Source organism: Mustela erminea, chromosome 3 (assembly GCF_009829155.1).
Source record: "Mustela erminea isolate mMusErm1 chromosome 3, mMusErm1.Pri, whole genome shotgun sequence".
Taxonomy (NCBI): Eukaryota; Metazoa; Chordata; class Mammalia; order Carnivora; family Mustelidae; genus Mustela; species Mustela erminea.
This window is the reverse complement of record NC_045616.1, coordinates 93448760-93464777: the sequence shown is the minus strand read 5'-3', so window position 1 is coordinate 93464777 and position 16018 is coordinate 93448760. Positions and strand designations below refer to the sequence as shown.

Here is a 16018-nt window from a genome sequence, read left to right as displayed (position 1 = left end):
AGTTCATTTCAATTGATATAAAGTTAACTCCCTGAAAGATCGGCTGAATAGGAATTTCAAATTTAGGCTCTCTCTTTTTTCTCTTTTATTGCCTCCCTTTCCTCTGTTAGTCCAAAGACTCTTACAAAGAACGATAACTACTTTCTCACTTCTCCTAACTTAAAAATAGTTTCAAGCTTATTATGGAAGTAGGGGCGCCTGGGTGGCTCAGTGGGTTAAGCCTCTGCCTTCAGCTCAGGTCATGATCTCAGGGTCCTTGGATAGAGCCCCACATCAGGCTCTCTGCTTGGCAGGGAGCCTGCTTCTTCCTCTCTCTCTCTACCTGCCTCTCTACCTACTTGTGATCTCTGTCCGTCAAATAAATAAATAAAATATTTTTAAAAAAACACACTTACGGAAGTAACATATGCTTTTTATAAATAAAACTAAAACTTTGTGATGAACATAAAATGAAAAGTAATGGCTCCTCTCCCACCCCAAAATATTCTCCAAACTCTACCAGACTCCCCTAACTTCTGAAAGTTTCCTTCTCCAACTCCCTGAAGATTTACTCTGAATACCATGACTACTTTTATTATATGCCATTTGTTTTCTTGCCAACAAGACCAGAAACTCCTAAAGCAAGATTTCTTTTACTTCTGTGTAGCTCATGTAACAAATACAGGCATTCTATAGAAAAACAACATTTGTTGAACTTTCTGATACTTTTGAAATGAGATATAGATATAAAGACATATATAGATAAATAGATAGATAGATAGCTATAAAGTCTTTCACTTCATATTTAAGTGGACATTGCTTGTTTTTGCCATCCTAGTATTTATCATCTATCTAACCTACTTATCTAGCTCATCATTGGTTTATAGAAATCCATCTGATCGTGCTGGAAAAAGAATGCTATCTGACAATCAGGGCATCACAATCCCATAGACAAGATTCAACCCACACAAATGAGATACCATTAAATTGAAAGTGAGAGGATATAAAGGACCAAAATATAGTGCAGCCATCTTGGAACCAAGAGAATGAACCTAACCTATCCAAATACGGAACTAACACCCAAAAGAACAAACCTGGGAGTAAGAGTCTCTGGTGACATAATCTAGCACACCTATTATGTATTATATTCACTCCATTCTTGACTTCTTCTCTTCCACCAGGTATACTACCCTGACTCTCTAGGTCTTTATCCTGATGCTCAAGGAACTCTTTTCATTAGGTGTGAGAGGTAGAATCTGATGGAGAGAAGAAAAGGAAAGACAACAAAAAAAGAATAAAAAACAGATGGGACGCCTGGGTGGCTCAGTTGGTTAAGCAGCTGCCTTCGGCTCAGGTCATGATCCCAGCGTTCTGGGATCCAGTCCCACATCGGGCTCCTTGCTCGGCAGGGAGCCTGCTTCTCCCTCTGCCTCTAGCCTGCCACTCTGTCTGACTGTGCTTGCGCTCTGTATCTCTCTCTCTAACAAATAAATAAAATCTTTAAAAAAAAAAAAAGAATAAAAAACAGAAATGTAGAAAGAAACATACACATATATATGCAAGTAGACTAGGAGTGATATATCATGGACTTGCAAATGGTAACAGCATGAAATGCTAAGAGAATGATTGTTCAGGTGTGCAGGCTGGTAGAAGAAAAAGGGCTTTACAGGAAAGGGACGCGTGGGTTGGTATCTACATTACACATCCATGGTAAACCTCTTGTGCCACTCTCTCTTGGTCACTAACCACAATGGCCAGCTTTCAGTTTTTAAAAACTAAAGATCTTGGGGAGCCTAGGTAGCTCAGTCAGTCGTGCAGAGGACTGGATTTCAGGTTAGGTCATTATCTCACGGTCAGGGACCAAGACCCACTTTGGGCTCCAATCTGTAGCCTGTTTAAGATTTTCTCTCCCCTCCCCCTACCGTCTCTTTAAAAACCCCCCAAATTAAAGTTTTTTCCTGTCTGAAAGTAATTATGCCACTGTCTGATGCTCTTTCCCCAAATCCTCTCATGATTGGCTCTTTTCTCACACTTTCAATCTCTGTTCAAATGCCACCACTTCAGAGATGCCTTTCCAGTCCAACCAATCTAACCTGGGCCTTTCTTTCCATCACCTTTTAATTCCTTCAAAGCTCTTAACACCAACTCTATTTACTTAAAATGTTTAGTTTAACGACTCTTTACCAACAGTATGTAAGTTTCCTGAAAGCAGGGATTCCCGTCTTGAATACTTCTTTTTCTTTATACCCAAATTCTGGCAGAGAGCGAGATGGTTAATAAATTATTATTTACTGAAGAGAATCAGTGGTAGAAAGTGAGAAAACTTGGGAGCAAAGTCGGTGTTATAGTCAGGCTGTTCCTAGAGGCGATAGGAAGGGGACAGGAAAAGCCAGATGCGCTGGAGACTGCATAGGGAGCTGAAGGCTTACGTCGTTGAGAGTGGAGGGTGTCGGATCAGGGCTTCAGGCTTCCCTTGGCCACCCGTAAGGTGGGCGGCTGGGTGGGCAAAGGGGCATACGCCACTTAGTGCCCAACTTCTGGACGTCCGCTGTGCGAAAAGCTAACGCTAGGCTCTCTTCAGAACCCCAACTCCCACCCCATAACCTAGGTCCCGCCCCATGGACCTTACGCAGTCGTCTTCCACGCAATCACTAGCCCGTGGACACCAAAGTTACCACCCGGGCCGAGCCCCTGTGGAGCAGCAACAAGTGAGAAAAGACCACCCTCCGCCCGTCCACACAGAAGTTCCCATACCTGCCCCACATCCCCGCCCGGGCTCACCCGCCGGCTGACGCGTTTCTCCCCGCCCCCAGCCCGCCCCGCGGTCCTACTTGGGCCCTCACTTACGCTTGTCTCCGAGCTATGAGCCGATGCATGGGAGTCGCCATCTTAGCGCGGCTGAAGACTGCCGCGCTGGGTTTTGGGAAACTCCTCGGAAGGGGCGGGGACTTGGAACCCCGCGTCCGCCTGCCTGGGCGGAGCCAGTGCGGCCTGCAAGGCTTCTGGGGCAACTTTTGGGCTAAGCAGTGGGTGGGTAGGTGGTAAGTCTTGTTTCCTGTGTGTGTCTGTAGTTTAAGAAAGAGGAATGAGGCCCGTTGTCTCACGTGAGCGGGCTTTTGAAAGATGAGTACAGGTATACAGTGTGAAGAGGCAGAGAGAAACATTCTCAAAGGAGGGAAATATACGTACCTGTATACATAACCGTGAATAAAACTGTGCAGTGTTCAGGAAGTAGTCTGGAAAGCAAAATAAAAAGGAATGAATTGAGATTGGGACCATAAATTAAAAGACTGACTTTAATAAACCATCTACTGCAAATATATTAATTATTTCTATATTTATGTATTTCGTAGGGATGGTATAAGGACCAAATGACACTATGTAACTAAAGCTACTTTGTCTACTGGAAAAAGATTACACAAGCATTAACTATTTTAAGATATTTTAGCATTTAGTGGCAGATCATGGAAATTTTATTCCCTTAAATCCACATTCTTTGAACCATACATAAATTTTTGAAATCTATCTGTATATCTGGGCTTCCACTCATTTTTTTTTCAGCTATTACTTATGGAGTTGTTATTTATGGAACATTTAAAACATAAAATGTTTTTAAAAGTGAGGCTAGGGGGCGCCTGGGTGGCTCAGTGGGTTAAGCCTCTGCCTTCGGCTCAGGTCATGATCTCAGGGTCCTGGAATCCAGCCCCGCAAGGGGCTCTCTGCTCAGCGGGGAGCCTGCTTCCCCCTTCTCTCTCTCTCTGCCTCTCTATTCTTGATCTCTGTCAAATAAATAAACAAAATCTTTAAAAAAAAAAAAGTGAGGCTAGGGCATTGAACAAATAAAGTCATTGCACACATGGAGGTTTCTAAACAATGAACAAAGGCAATGTCCAATGAGCATAGTTACTCTAAAGAAAAAAATTGTAGGGTTGGGGATAAAAAGTATTTTAGCCCTGGGAGTCAGAGAAGGTAATATCCCTCACCTTTGAGCATATCTTGTTCTTAACAAAATGGAATCTTACTATCTGTTCTATTCTTCAGCTTGCTTGGTTCATTTCTCAGTGTCTTACAGACATCTTTTCTCATATGAGCACATACAGATTTGATTCATTCTTTTTCCATATTAAGTTATATAGGTTACATGGATATTCCACAATTTATCCAACTAGTACCCAATTTTGAACAATTAGACCATTTATCACAAAGATGGGATGAATAGATTTTTAAGCACTCATCTGCGTTTCTGTTATATGACTTTAGGGAAGTAGAACCGCTGGGTCAAAGGATATGTATACTTTTAATTTTTATTGGTATTATCTATTGTCCTTTAATTATTTTTTAACCAAATGTGTTTCCTCACCCGAACTGAGAATGGTCAAACTTTTAATTAAACTCTTTCATATCTAACAAGCCAACTGATTCATTATTGATAGGATCACTGGAGACTATTTTTTTCATGAATTGTCTGTCAAATTATTTGCTTATTTTTCTCTTGGATTTTTATCTTTTTAATAATGATTTGTAGAAACTTTTGAAGATTTTATTTATTTATTTGACAGAGAGAGTCACATCAAGAGAGGGAACACAAGCAGGGGAAGCTGCAGAGGGAGTAGCGGGTTTCCAGCCAAGCAAGGAGCCTGATGTGGGGCTTTATCCCATGACCTTGAGATTATGACCTGAGCCCAAGACAGAGGCTTAACCCACTGAGCCACCCAGGTGCTCCTGTAATTCTTTAATTACAATTATGGTTATATTCTGTGGTGACTGGGTGGCTCAGTTGTTAGGCATCTGCCTTCAGCTCAAGTCATGATCTAGGGTCCTGGGATCAAGCCCAGGCATCAGTCTCCTTGCTTGGTGGGGAAACCCACTTCTCCCTCTCCGGCTTCCCCTCCTGTGTTCCCTCTCTCACTGTGTCTCTGTCAAATAAATATATAAAATCTTTGAAAAAACAAAACAAAACCAAAACAAACAAACAATTATGTTTATATTCTTAATCCTCATTTTTAGTTTTTGAAATACCATTTACTAAATAGTCTGTCACTTCTTTACTGATTTGAAATGCTGCTCTCTTGTACACTGCATATGTACAAATTTAGTTTGAACATTTTGTTTTCTGATGATCTATTTTTGTCAGGATGTAATCATTATTTTAATTTCCATGGTTCAATAGGATATTTTGATAGCTGGTACAGTAATTTCTCCTAATTAATCCTTCTTTTCCCTCAATTTTATTCACTTCTCCGAGGACTTTATTTCCCTAGATAAGCTGTATTCTCAGATTTTCAAGTTTCCCACAAAACAAGATTCATCTGTCAGCTAATTTTTTTAAAAATTACATTATATCAAATATGAAAAGATGAGACAGAATGAGCTATAACAAATCAAAAGGAGAAAGCAAATGGCATTATCTGTGATGATTTGGTTGTGTACCTGGAAAACCTACAAGAATTAATTAAAAGCCTCTAGAGAGTTCAACATTGGGGATCAGATACATATACACAAAATACAATAATAACTTGCTTTTTCAGTGGCAAGAGCAAGCTAGTGAGCTGTTTCCCATTTAGGCTGATGGGCTTGAGGGACCCTTAGCTTTGTTCAGAGAATTTAGGCCAAAATTCAGATGCTGAGTTTTATAGACCTTAATGGGTTGCAGCTGAAGGAATTAAAAATTCTCGTGAAAGCTACAAGTAATTGCTATCGGGCAAGAATAAACATTTTACTAGTCTTTAAGCAGACTGTTCCTTTTCTAGGAAAACCTAAGTGTCTTCCAGTTACAAATGATGTCTCAAAGAAATGGGGGAGGGATAGATGTAAAAGGCATGTGTTGGAGAGAAAGTTGCATCTCTCTGGACTGGGATGCTTTGGGACAAGATGGTTGTTTCCTGCTCTGTCCCTGGCCGGGTAGCAAGGACCTGTGGTTTGAGAGCAGAGCACAGAACAGGGCCTGCTTCAGGGGCAAGCTGTGTACAGTTGAGGGCCCTGTGCTAGAAAAATCCCACATTTGGTTTAATTGTTCTGCTACTGCCATTTTAAAATTCATAGTAACTTTTGAAACAGGGAGCGTGTTTTTTACTGCACCCTGTAGTTTTGTACTGCACCCTGTAAATTATGTAAATGGTCTACACCAGAAGTCTGTCAAAGTGTCTCACAAGACATTGAGATGACAGTGAAATGTGAACTAGCTCCACCAGGGTCAGAGGAGGGGAGAGCACTATCTTGCCACTTTTCCTGGAATTCAGATTCAGTTTTCTCCCTCAAGGTTGGAGGCTTGCTTTCTTTCTTTTTTTTTTTTTTTTTTGTAAGGAAAAAAAACCCAACCTTGTTACCTTTTCATTATGTTTTACAACTAGTTGTTGTAACTATTGAAAAAAAACCTCAGTGTTGGGGCGCCTGTGTGGCTCAGTGGGTGAAAGCCTCTGCCTTTGGCTCAGGTCATGATCCCAGGGTCCTAGGATCGAGCCCCACATCCAGCTCTCTGCTCAGCAGGGAGCCTGCTTCCTCTCTCTGCCTGCTTGTCTACTTGTGATCTCAATCTGTCAATGTCAAATGAATAAATAAAATCTTAAAAAAACCTCAGTGTTGTAAAATTGGATCCTGGGGTAAAAACAAATGTGGGTTTTCCCTCCATACGCCTTTGAATACAAAGAAAGGAGCCCTTTTCTTTACAGTTGAATAAGAGAATTTGACTAATTTAGCTAAATAAGAGAGAAAGAGTCAGAGCAAGGAGACTGTATGTTTTGTAAAGAGGAGTAGCCATGCAAGGGAACTGGTGTAAGGACTCCCCAAATGCAGAAAGGATGGCTTTTCCATCCACCTATGGGCATGGAGGTGAGAAGCTCTTTGGAATTGGGGGAGAGCTGCCTTCCTCAGTTGCTTCCACTTCCTGTGATGGCTTGACAGCAAACTAATTAAAAGTCGTGTCGCGGTCTTTTATCTTCAGACAGAGCTGCGGGGACTCCTCGGTCTTTGGGCCTGGATGGAACACATAGCTTCACGGGGTGTTTCTGATGCTGCGGGACTGTGAATGCAGGATCTTCCTCTCTTGTAATTAAACGTATCAGCAGTGGGGGAAAAGGAAGCAGACATCCTGAGAGGACCAGAGAGGAAAGACAGAACAATACCTGCCTAGCCTTGATTGTTTTCCTTTTAGGTTATCCTGGCTTCTCTTTAGTAAATCCCTTTTGTGATGAAGATGGTTCAAGGTAGGGGGCACCTGGCTGGCTGAGTCAGGAGAGCATGTGACCTTTGATCTTAGGCTTGTGAATTCAAGCCCCACAATGGGTGTAGAGCCAACTTAAAAAAAAAAAAAAAGTTGGTTCAGGCTGGGTTTCCGTGACTTGCCCCCAAAGAATCCTTGATTTTATCACCAGAGTTTATCTCCCTTTTACAAATGAAGGGACTGAGAGACTTATCTTTGTTTCAAGTCCTTAAGGCAGGGTATTGGGAAAAGTTTTCAATTAGAAAGTATTGTGCCTCTGATAAACCTCACTGGCTACAATATTGCTACTGTGCTAAGCTCAGGCGACTTTGTTAAGTGTCATGAAGGACTTTTTTAGTGGGGGAGTAATAATAATTGGCATATAACATTTATTTCAGGTATTCAACATAATAATTCCATATTTGTACAGATGGTGTCCAACTTACTATGGCTTGACTTACAATTTTTCAGTTTTACGATAGTGTGAAAGAGGTATGCATTTCCTAGAAACTGTACTTCAGATTTTGGAATTTTGATCTTTTCCAAGATGTGATGTTCTCTCTTGATGCTGGGCAGTGTCAGTGAGCCATCACTCCCAGTCAGCCACATGATGGTGAAGGCCACTGACAGACTTACAGTTTTAAGTTCCTATCTATAGAGCCATTGCTTTTCACTTTTAGAGAAGTACTCAATAAAATACATGAGACATTCAATGCTTTATTATAAAAGAGGCTTTATATTAGATGATTTTGCCCAACTATTAGTTAATGTAAGTATCCTGAGCATATTTAAGTTCTGCTAGGGTATGGTATGGTGTTCCGTAGATTAGGTGTATTAAATGCATTTTTGACTTATAATATGGTTAACTTGCAATGAGTTTATTGGGACGTAACCTTATGGGATGTAACCCTATGATAAACTGAGCAAGATGTGTATTGCAAAAAGAACACCACAATAGGTCTAGTTAACATTCACGTGAAGGGCTTCTTATTCTTAATAAATCTTCAAAGTGAATTTTAATCCCCAGTATTTATTTTAATCCCCAGTATTTTTACATGAATATACTCACTGTGCTTGCAAGGTAAATTTTGAATATGGTGGATTTAATAGTCAGAGCTACTCATGTTGTGGGAGACAGAAACCAGAACCAAAATAACCGTGTAAAAAATGGGACTTAAGGGGTGCCTGGGTGGCTCAGTCACTTATGTTTCTGCCTTCAGCTCTGGTCGTGATCCCAGGGTCCTGGGATGGATTTCTCCGTTGGGGTCCGTGCTCAGTGAGGAGCCTGCTTCTCCCTCTGCCTGCTGCTCCCATTGCTTGTGTGTGTGCGCTCTCTTTCACTCTCTGACAAATAAATAAAATATTCTTTATTTTTTTAAAGATTTTATTTATTTACTTGAGAGAGAGATAGCAAGAGAGAGCACAGGCTAGGAGTGGGGATACAGGAAGAGAGAGAAGCATGCTCCCCGCTGAGGCAGGGAGCCTGATACAGGGCTTGATGCCAGGACCCCAGGATCATGACACGAACTGGAGGCAGAGGCCTAATGACTGAGCCACCCAGGTGCCCCAAGTAAAATCTTTAAAACAAAACAAAAACAAACAATGTGACTTAGTGGATAGATATCTGCAGATGCCAAAGCAGGGTATTTCTAGGCACCTAGGCCCAGAACCAGGGATGGGATGCCTTTTACAAGACAAGCTAGTCTCTACTTTCATCTGAGTAATAGCCTCATTCCCTCAGACCCCTCTCTGTGTCTGGGAATATGGCCACTAAAACCTTGGTAACACATTTTTATAATTTCACAGCCTGTCAAAGACAAAAACCAAACAATAAGTAAATTGGTTTTATTTAGGGTGTTACAATAGGGAGAGTATCCCGGATCTGAAGATCACTACCTTCAGCAGGGTAGTTTTTTTGTTTTTTTGTTTTAATTTTTTATTTATTCATTGGACAGACAGAGATCACAAGTAGGCATAGAAGCAGGCAGAGAGAGGAGGAAGCAGGCTCCCTGCTGAGCAGAAAGCCTGATGCGGGATCGATCCCAGGACCCTGGGATCATGACCTGAGCTGAAGGCAGAGGCTTAACCCACTGAGCCACCCAGGTGCCCCTTCAGCAGGGTAGTTTATCTGGAGACTTTTCTAGGGAAGAGTAGACAACTTCCAGGTAGGGTGATTTTATAGTTATGATTGTTTTTGTAATCAAGGGGTCTCAGTCAGTGAGGTGAACAGGAAATGTTTCTGTCTAGCAGGTTTCACTGGGACAGACAATTCACAGAATCATTTATGAGTCAAGGTGAATGGGAAACCTGAGAGTTTCTGTCTGGCCTTATCATAGGTAAACAAGTCCCAAAGATGGGACTTATCTAAGTCACATGAGGAAGCGTGGTTCTTTGTAGTAAAGTTGGAACATGAAAGGGTCACAGGTATTTCTTAACGTTCTCAATTTTCTAGGAACACAGGGCTTAGGTAAAATTCAACATTGTCACAATGGAGAAGGCAGAAGGGAAGTTTCCCACCAGGGGCAAGAGATATATTTTTGGAACAGTGCCATGTGCTTGGTCCCCTCTTCATCTGCCTATCTCTAGTTCAGTCTTTGTGGCCCAGTGGGTGGAGGTTCTTTGAGTGATTCAGCCTGGGTTAGAGTGCTAAAGAGAAGGGGTAGTGGGAGACAAAGAAAATGGTTTTACTGTGGGGAAATGGTCACAGTTCAATTCCAAGTGTGCTAAATGTGTGACTTTTTCCTTAAAGCCAAAGAAGACACAAACCTTTGTTCAAAATTCAATAATGGCACTGTAGTAATAATATTAGTAAATTACCATGAATCCTTTTTTCCGAACTTGAAACAGTCTGAGGAGTCTCACATGATGTTTCCATCCTCAGAAAAATTGCCCCTCCCTCTTTCCAATTAATGCTATAAGATGGAAACCACAAATAGTAAGAGCCTTTAGTAATATTTCAAACTATTCATTCTTTTTGACAATTTTCTTCAAGGTACTTGCCACTCTCCCATTCTACTTCAAGGCCAAATTGGGCTTACTGTGATTTGGAAATCACAGATCTCTCTGCTCCCACCACCAAAAGAGCTTTAAGGCCTTGTGGTTTATGAATCCGCATGGGGAGGAAACAGCCCTCCCATAACAACGTCCCAGGGAAATCTGACTCCTTGGATCAGTTGGTGCCCAAAGAAGCAAATACAGACTGGAAGCCCTAGAGTCTAAATAACACTTAAGGGCTTTGAAATGCTTCACCTTTCCATTTCACCAGCCCAACTGCTGGTAGGGAAACAGAGAAACCCCATCCTGTAAAGGATCAGGATTCCACTTTATAGTTAGTTGGACTTAATTTAGTCACAAGTGATTTAATTAAGCAGCTATTGGTGAAATCTTTGTGGTTTCTGAGAGCTTCAGTGCCCTTAGAGAACTTAATAAACTTGGCTCCATTATCCAGGCTCTGAGGTAATTCATAGATTACTCTATATTGGATGGTTTGATTCCTCTTAAGCTTCTCTTTGTTCCTACCCTAGGTCATACCGGGATATGTGAAGCTGCATCCCCCTTGCAGGTAACTCCCAGAAATCCCGTCACACCCAGTGTCTTATGAAAGGTATACGGACTTCAGTGGAAGGTAGTCACATGTAGATGAAATGACTCCTCCCTATCTCTCTCTGGCAATTACTAATCTCCCTTACTTCATCTCAGATCAAGACCCCTCTGTCCACAGTCCCTACATGTCACCTTGTAAAACGCTTCAGAAAGTGAGAAATAGTAAATATCCATCCCCCAATATAATAAATGCTCCCCCAATAAAATGTTTATTTCTTTTTATTTTTTTTTAAGATTTTATTTATTTGACAAGAGATCACAAGTAGGCAGAGAGGCAGGCAGAGAGAGAGGGGGGAAAGCAGGTTCCCTGCTGAGCAGGGGGCCCTATGTGGGGCTCGATCCCAGGACCCTGGGATCATGACCTGAGCAGAAGGCAGAGGCTCCAACCCACTGAGCCACCCAGGCGCCCCGTCTTTCTTTCTTTCTTTATCTTTTTTCTTTTTCTTTCTTTTTTTTTTTTTTTTAAGATTTTTATGTATTTATTTGACAGACAGAGAAAGCACAAATATACAGACAGGCAGGCAGAGAAAGAGGGGGAAGCAGGCTCTCCACTGAGCAGGGAGCCCAATGCAGGGCTCAATCCCAGGACCCTGGGATCATGACCTGAGCCAAAGGCAGACGCTTAACCAACTGAACCACCCAGATGCCCCCCTCTCTTTAGTTTTTACAAGAGCCTCCTTCTTACTTGTCTTTTCTTGGGAGACCACACCTTCCATTTTCACCTTGAAGTAATTCTGTACTCTCCCCAAAGCAAATTCCCCATCTCCCCTTCACTCCTTCCCACTTATTCTACAGAGACTAGAGGATTGAGGTGGTTGGAATGGGGAGGAGGCTGGAAATACATAGGCCATTTCTAGTCCTCTGTTGGGGAAGTTGGCTGATTCCAGTTACTGGCAATTTTCTTTTTTCTTTTAAAATATTTTATTTATTTATTTATTTATTTGACAGAGAGAGAGAGAGAGAGAGAGAGATCATAAGTAGGCAGAGCAGCAGGCAGGGAGAGAGGGAGAGGCAGGCTCCCCGCTGAGCAGAGAGCCTGATGCGATGTGGGGTGCCATCCCAGGACCCTGAGACCATGACCTGAGCTGAAGGCAGAGGCTTAACCCACTGAGCTACCTAGGCATCCCTACTGGCAATTTTCTTTCTTTCTTTCTTTCTTTTTTTTTAAAAATAAGATTTATTTATTTATTTGACAGACAAAGATCACAAGTAGGCAGAGAGGCAGGCATAGAGAGAGGAGGAAGCAGGCTCGCCGCTGAGCAGAGAGCCTGATGAGGGGCTCGATCCAGTGACTCTGGATCATGACTGAGCCGAAGGCAGAGGCTTAACCCACTGAGCCACCCAGGTGCCCCACCTACTGGCAATTTTCTTAAGGGTGGGGATTAGTGAGCACTTTTTAAATTCTCATCTATGGGCCTAATTACCAATTCTTTGACAACTGGGAAAAATCTCATGCAATATCCTGTTAGAGCAACAACGATAACAACCATCTCTAATTTTTTTTTTTCTCTTAAAAATTTTGTGTTTAAGTAATCTCTACACCCAATGTAGGGCTCAGATATACAACCCTGAGATCAAGAGTCTCCCACTCTTCTGAGCAAGGTAGGCACCACTGTAACAATTCTTGATAACTCATTATGTGTCAGGCAATGCGTATTTTATATTAACTGTCTCATTTAATCATCATGTCAACCCTTGAGGTAGATCTTATTATTTCCTCCATTTTTCAGGTGAAGAAACTGAGGCTTAGAGAGTATTAATCCATTTGCCTGAAGACACTCCAGCACTTCTGGTGTAATTGATACTCAAGCACAGGTTATAGGGCTACAGAACCTTAAACAGTCTACTATCCTCCCTCTCTTGTACACCTGTGGGAAACATGCTTGCCTACCATTTTTGGAGGGTATATTTTTTGAAATACAAATATTGTCACAGGGTATACATACTTCCCAAAATGCTCTCTGGGAAATCTGAACAGATCATGATTTCTCACATGCCTTTGCCAGTACTTTCTTTTTTTTTCTTTTTAATTTATTTTTATTTATTTATTTTTTAAGATTTTTTATTTATTTATTTGACAGACAGAGATCAGAAGTAGGCAGAGAGAGAGAGAGAGGGGGAAGGAGGCTCCCCTTGGAGCAGAGAGCCAGATGCGGGGATCAATCCCAGGACCCTGGGATCATGACCTGAGCCGAAGGTAGAGGCTTTAACTCACTGAGCCACCCAGGCGCCCCTTGCCAGTACTTTCTAATGTAATTTTTTTCCAATATGGTTTGGGAAAATGGAATTACATTATTGTTTTAATTAACTCTTTTAGAAATTCCAAGTGAGGTTGAGCATGATGTGTTTATTAGTCATTTGTATTCATTCTTTATTGAATTTTGTCTTCTAATCTTTGGTCTATTTTTCTCTGATTGACTTATGACAGCTGTGTATAGATCAAGAATATTGCCTCTTTTTAAAAAAAATTTGTTTTTTTTTAAAAGATTTTATTTATTTGACAGATCACAAGTAGGCAGAGGCAGGCAGAGAGAGAGGGAAGCAGGCTCCCTGCTGAGCAGAGAGCCCGATGTGGGACTTGATCCCAGGACCCAGAGACCATGACCTGAACTGAAGGTGGAGCCTTTAACCTACTGAGCCACCCAGACACCCCTCTTTTATTTTTATTTATTTGACAGAGAAAGAGATTACAAGTAGGCAGAAAGGTAGGCAGAGAAAGGGGTGAAGCAGGCTCCCCGCTGAGCAGAGAGGCCCATGCAGGGCTCTATCCTAGGGCCCTGAGACCAAGACCTGAACCAAAGGCAGAGGCTTAACCCACTGAGCCACCCAGGTGCCCCAGAATATTGCCTCTTTGATGTCATATATATTAAGAATATTTCTTTCCAAAGTTGAAAAAGAATACTTGGGATGCCTGGGTGGCTCAGTTGGTTAAGTAGCTGCCTTCGGCTCAGGTCATGATCCCAGCGTCCTGGAATCGAGTCCCACATCGGGCTCCTTGCTCAGCAGGGAGCCTGCTTCTGCCTCTGCCTGCCATTCTGTCTGCCTGTGCTCGCTCTCTCCCCCTCTCTCTCTGATAAATAAATAAAATCTTTAAAAAAAAAGAAAAAGATTACTTTTTTTTTTTAAGATTTTATTCATTTGATAGACAGAGATCACAAGTAGGCAGAGAGGCAGGCAGAGAGAGAGAGAGGGGAGGAAGCAGGCTCCCTGCTGAGCAGAGAGCCTGATGCGGGGCTCTATGCCAGGACCCCGGGATCATGACCCGAGCTGAAGGCAGAGGCTTTAACCCACTGAGCCACCCAGGTGCCCCAAGAATACATTTTTTTATTGTGGTAAAATATATGTAATATAAATTATACCATTATAACCAGTTTTAAGTGTACAAGGGGATGACAGTAAGTGTATTCAGAATGTTGTGTAACTGTCACCACTAACGATTTCCGGAACTTTCTCACCATCCCAAACAGAAACTCTGTACCCATTAAAAAGTAATTCTGGATTTGCTTCTCCCCACATCCCCTGGGTGTCTCTATTTTATGTTTTGTGAATTTGTTTATTTTATGTACCCCATGTGTGTGGAATCATACAATCTTTGTCCTTTTGTGTCTGACTTATTTCACTTAGCACAAAGTGTTCAATGTTTATTCATATTGTAGCCTGTATCAGCATTTCATTCCTGTTTTATGGCTGAATAATACTTCACTATATGTGTATCCTCTATTTTGTTTATCCATTCACCTGTTGATGGACACTTGGCTTGTGTCCACATTTGGGTTATTGGAATAATACTGCTATAAATATTGCTGTGCAAATATCTGCTTGAGTCCTTGCTTTTAATTCCTTTATGTGTATAAGTAGGAGTAAAATTGCTGGATCATATGGCAATTCTATGGTTAACTTTCTGGACAAAATACAATTTTTTTTTCAAAGTATGATTTTTAAAAATGTAAAAACATACATGTGTCAGTGATTTATGTAACTAATTAATGAGAGGACCAGCAGGATCTTAAAGCTGATTCATTGAAGAACTCAAGAGGCTGAAGTGAAGAAAAGAATACTGAAGTCAGAATGCTAAATTAAATACAAAACCTATTATTCTACCCGACAATAAAAGCATAGTCTTTGGAAATATCTTTTCCACCAGACAGAAATCATTTGCATCTCTCCCATACAAACACCATTTGCACTTTATCAATCTTTGGTAAAGTTAACATCTAATTTTACAGTCTGGGCCCTAATCAATAGAAAATGGCAAGTCAAAGTTACATTTTTCCTAGAGAATCATAGCTCCCTTAGGTAAGTTCATTATACAGTGTTTCTTTTTTTTTTTTTTTAAAGATTTTATTTATTTATTGTTAGAGAGAGTGAGCACAGGCAGAGGCAGAGGGAGAGGGAGAAGCAGGCTCCCTGCTGAGCAAGGAGCCCGAAGTGGGACTTGATCCCAGGACACTGGGATCATGACCTGAGCCAAAGGCAGCCACTTAACCAACTGAGCCACCCAGGCGTCCCTCATTAAACAATGTCTTAATATGATACTGAAAGAGCAAGCAGTAATCTTTTTTCCTTATGTCCAAATTTTGGGTAGACTTTCTTAATTTTGTATTTATTGCCCTTAATTTTGTTGATGGTCATTTTTGCATTCCGTTTTCTATCTTTTACTGTTTTTGTATTTTGGTGTTATGCTTCTAAAAGTTCACTATATGTCTGTGTTTACATAGATACATATGTATATGTATGTAATCACCTTTTTTTCCTGGTAATTATATGGTTTTATTTTTGAAACTTAACTTACAAACCTTTAACTATTTTACTTACCAGGAATGTATTCTTGTGTATGTGGTTTGAGGTAGGGATCTAAATTATTTTCCCAGATGGTTAGGTAGTGTCTGCAAATCGCCTTCTTCATGACTCGTTTGAAATGCCATGTATCATATGCTAAATTCTCATACTTGGGTTTGTTTCTAGACTTTTATTTCTCTTTGTTTTTGTCTTTTCTGGTACAAGTATCACAGTTATTATTACTGCTTCATTATGTTGTGTTCTCTTTTGCAGTTTTGACAGTATGGTTCTGCCACCAGCAACCACATCTTCAGTGAAGAGAACTCCTCACAGAGGAGGGGCAAGTGGCTAGCCCTGCTTCACAAGGCAACTCTCATATATTGCAGTGAAAATGGGTTGCATGCTTTAGAAAATTCCACAGAACATTCAAGGGAAAGACACTCACGTAAGATATCAAAG

General features: G+C 41.2%; 1 protein-coding gene, 1 long non-coding RNA gene and 1 pseudogene across 5 annotated transcripts in view; 1 reads left to right on the top strand and 2 right to left on the bottom strand.

The window, feature by feature from the left end:
• Positions 1-3215, bottom strand: part of ZCCHC10 (zinc finger CCHC-type containing 10) — a 24967-nt gene extending 21752 nt beyond the window's left edge. Inside the window, exons 1-2 of one of the 4 annotated variants that reach the window (XM_032336731.1) lie at positions 3169-3215; positions 2827-3044 (exon numbers count right to left, since the gene is read on the bottom strand). In XM_032336731.1, the coding sequence (XP_032192622.1) occupies positions 2827-2867 (41 nt within the window). In that variant the 5' untranslated portion in view covers positions 2868-3044; positions 3169-3215. Of the gene's footprint in view, positions 1-1073; positions 1236-2733; positions 2780-2826; positions 3045-3168 lie in introns of those variants that run through there. The other 3 variants (XM_032336730.1, XM_032336733.1, XM_032336732.1) reach the window with 3 other exon arrangements.
• On the top strand, positions 2941-16018 carry LOC116586581. The gene is made up of 3 exons (XR_004284075.1): positions 2941-3020; positions 10702-10739; positions 15833-16018. It is a non-coding gene; the product is annotated as an uncharacterized LOC116586581 (long non-coding RNA).
• Positions 7348-7497, bottom strand: LOC116587327 (annotated as a pseudogene).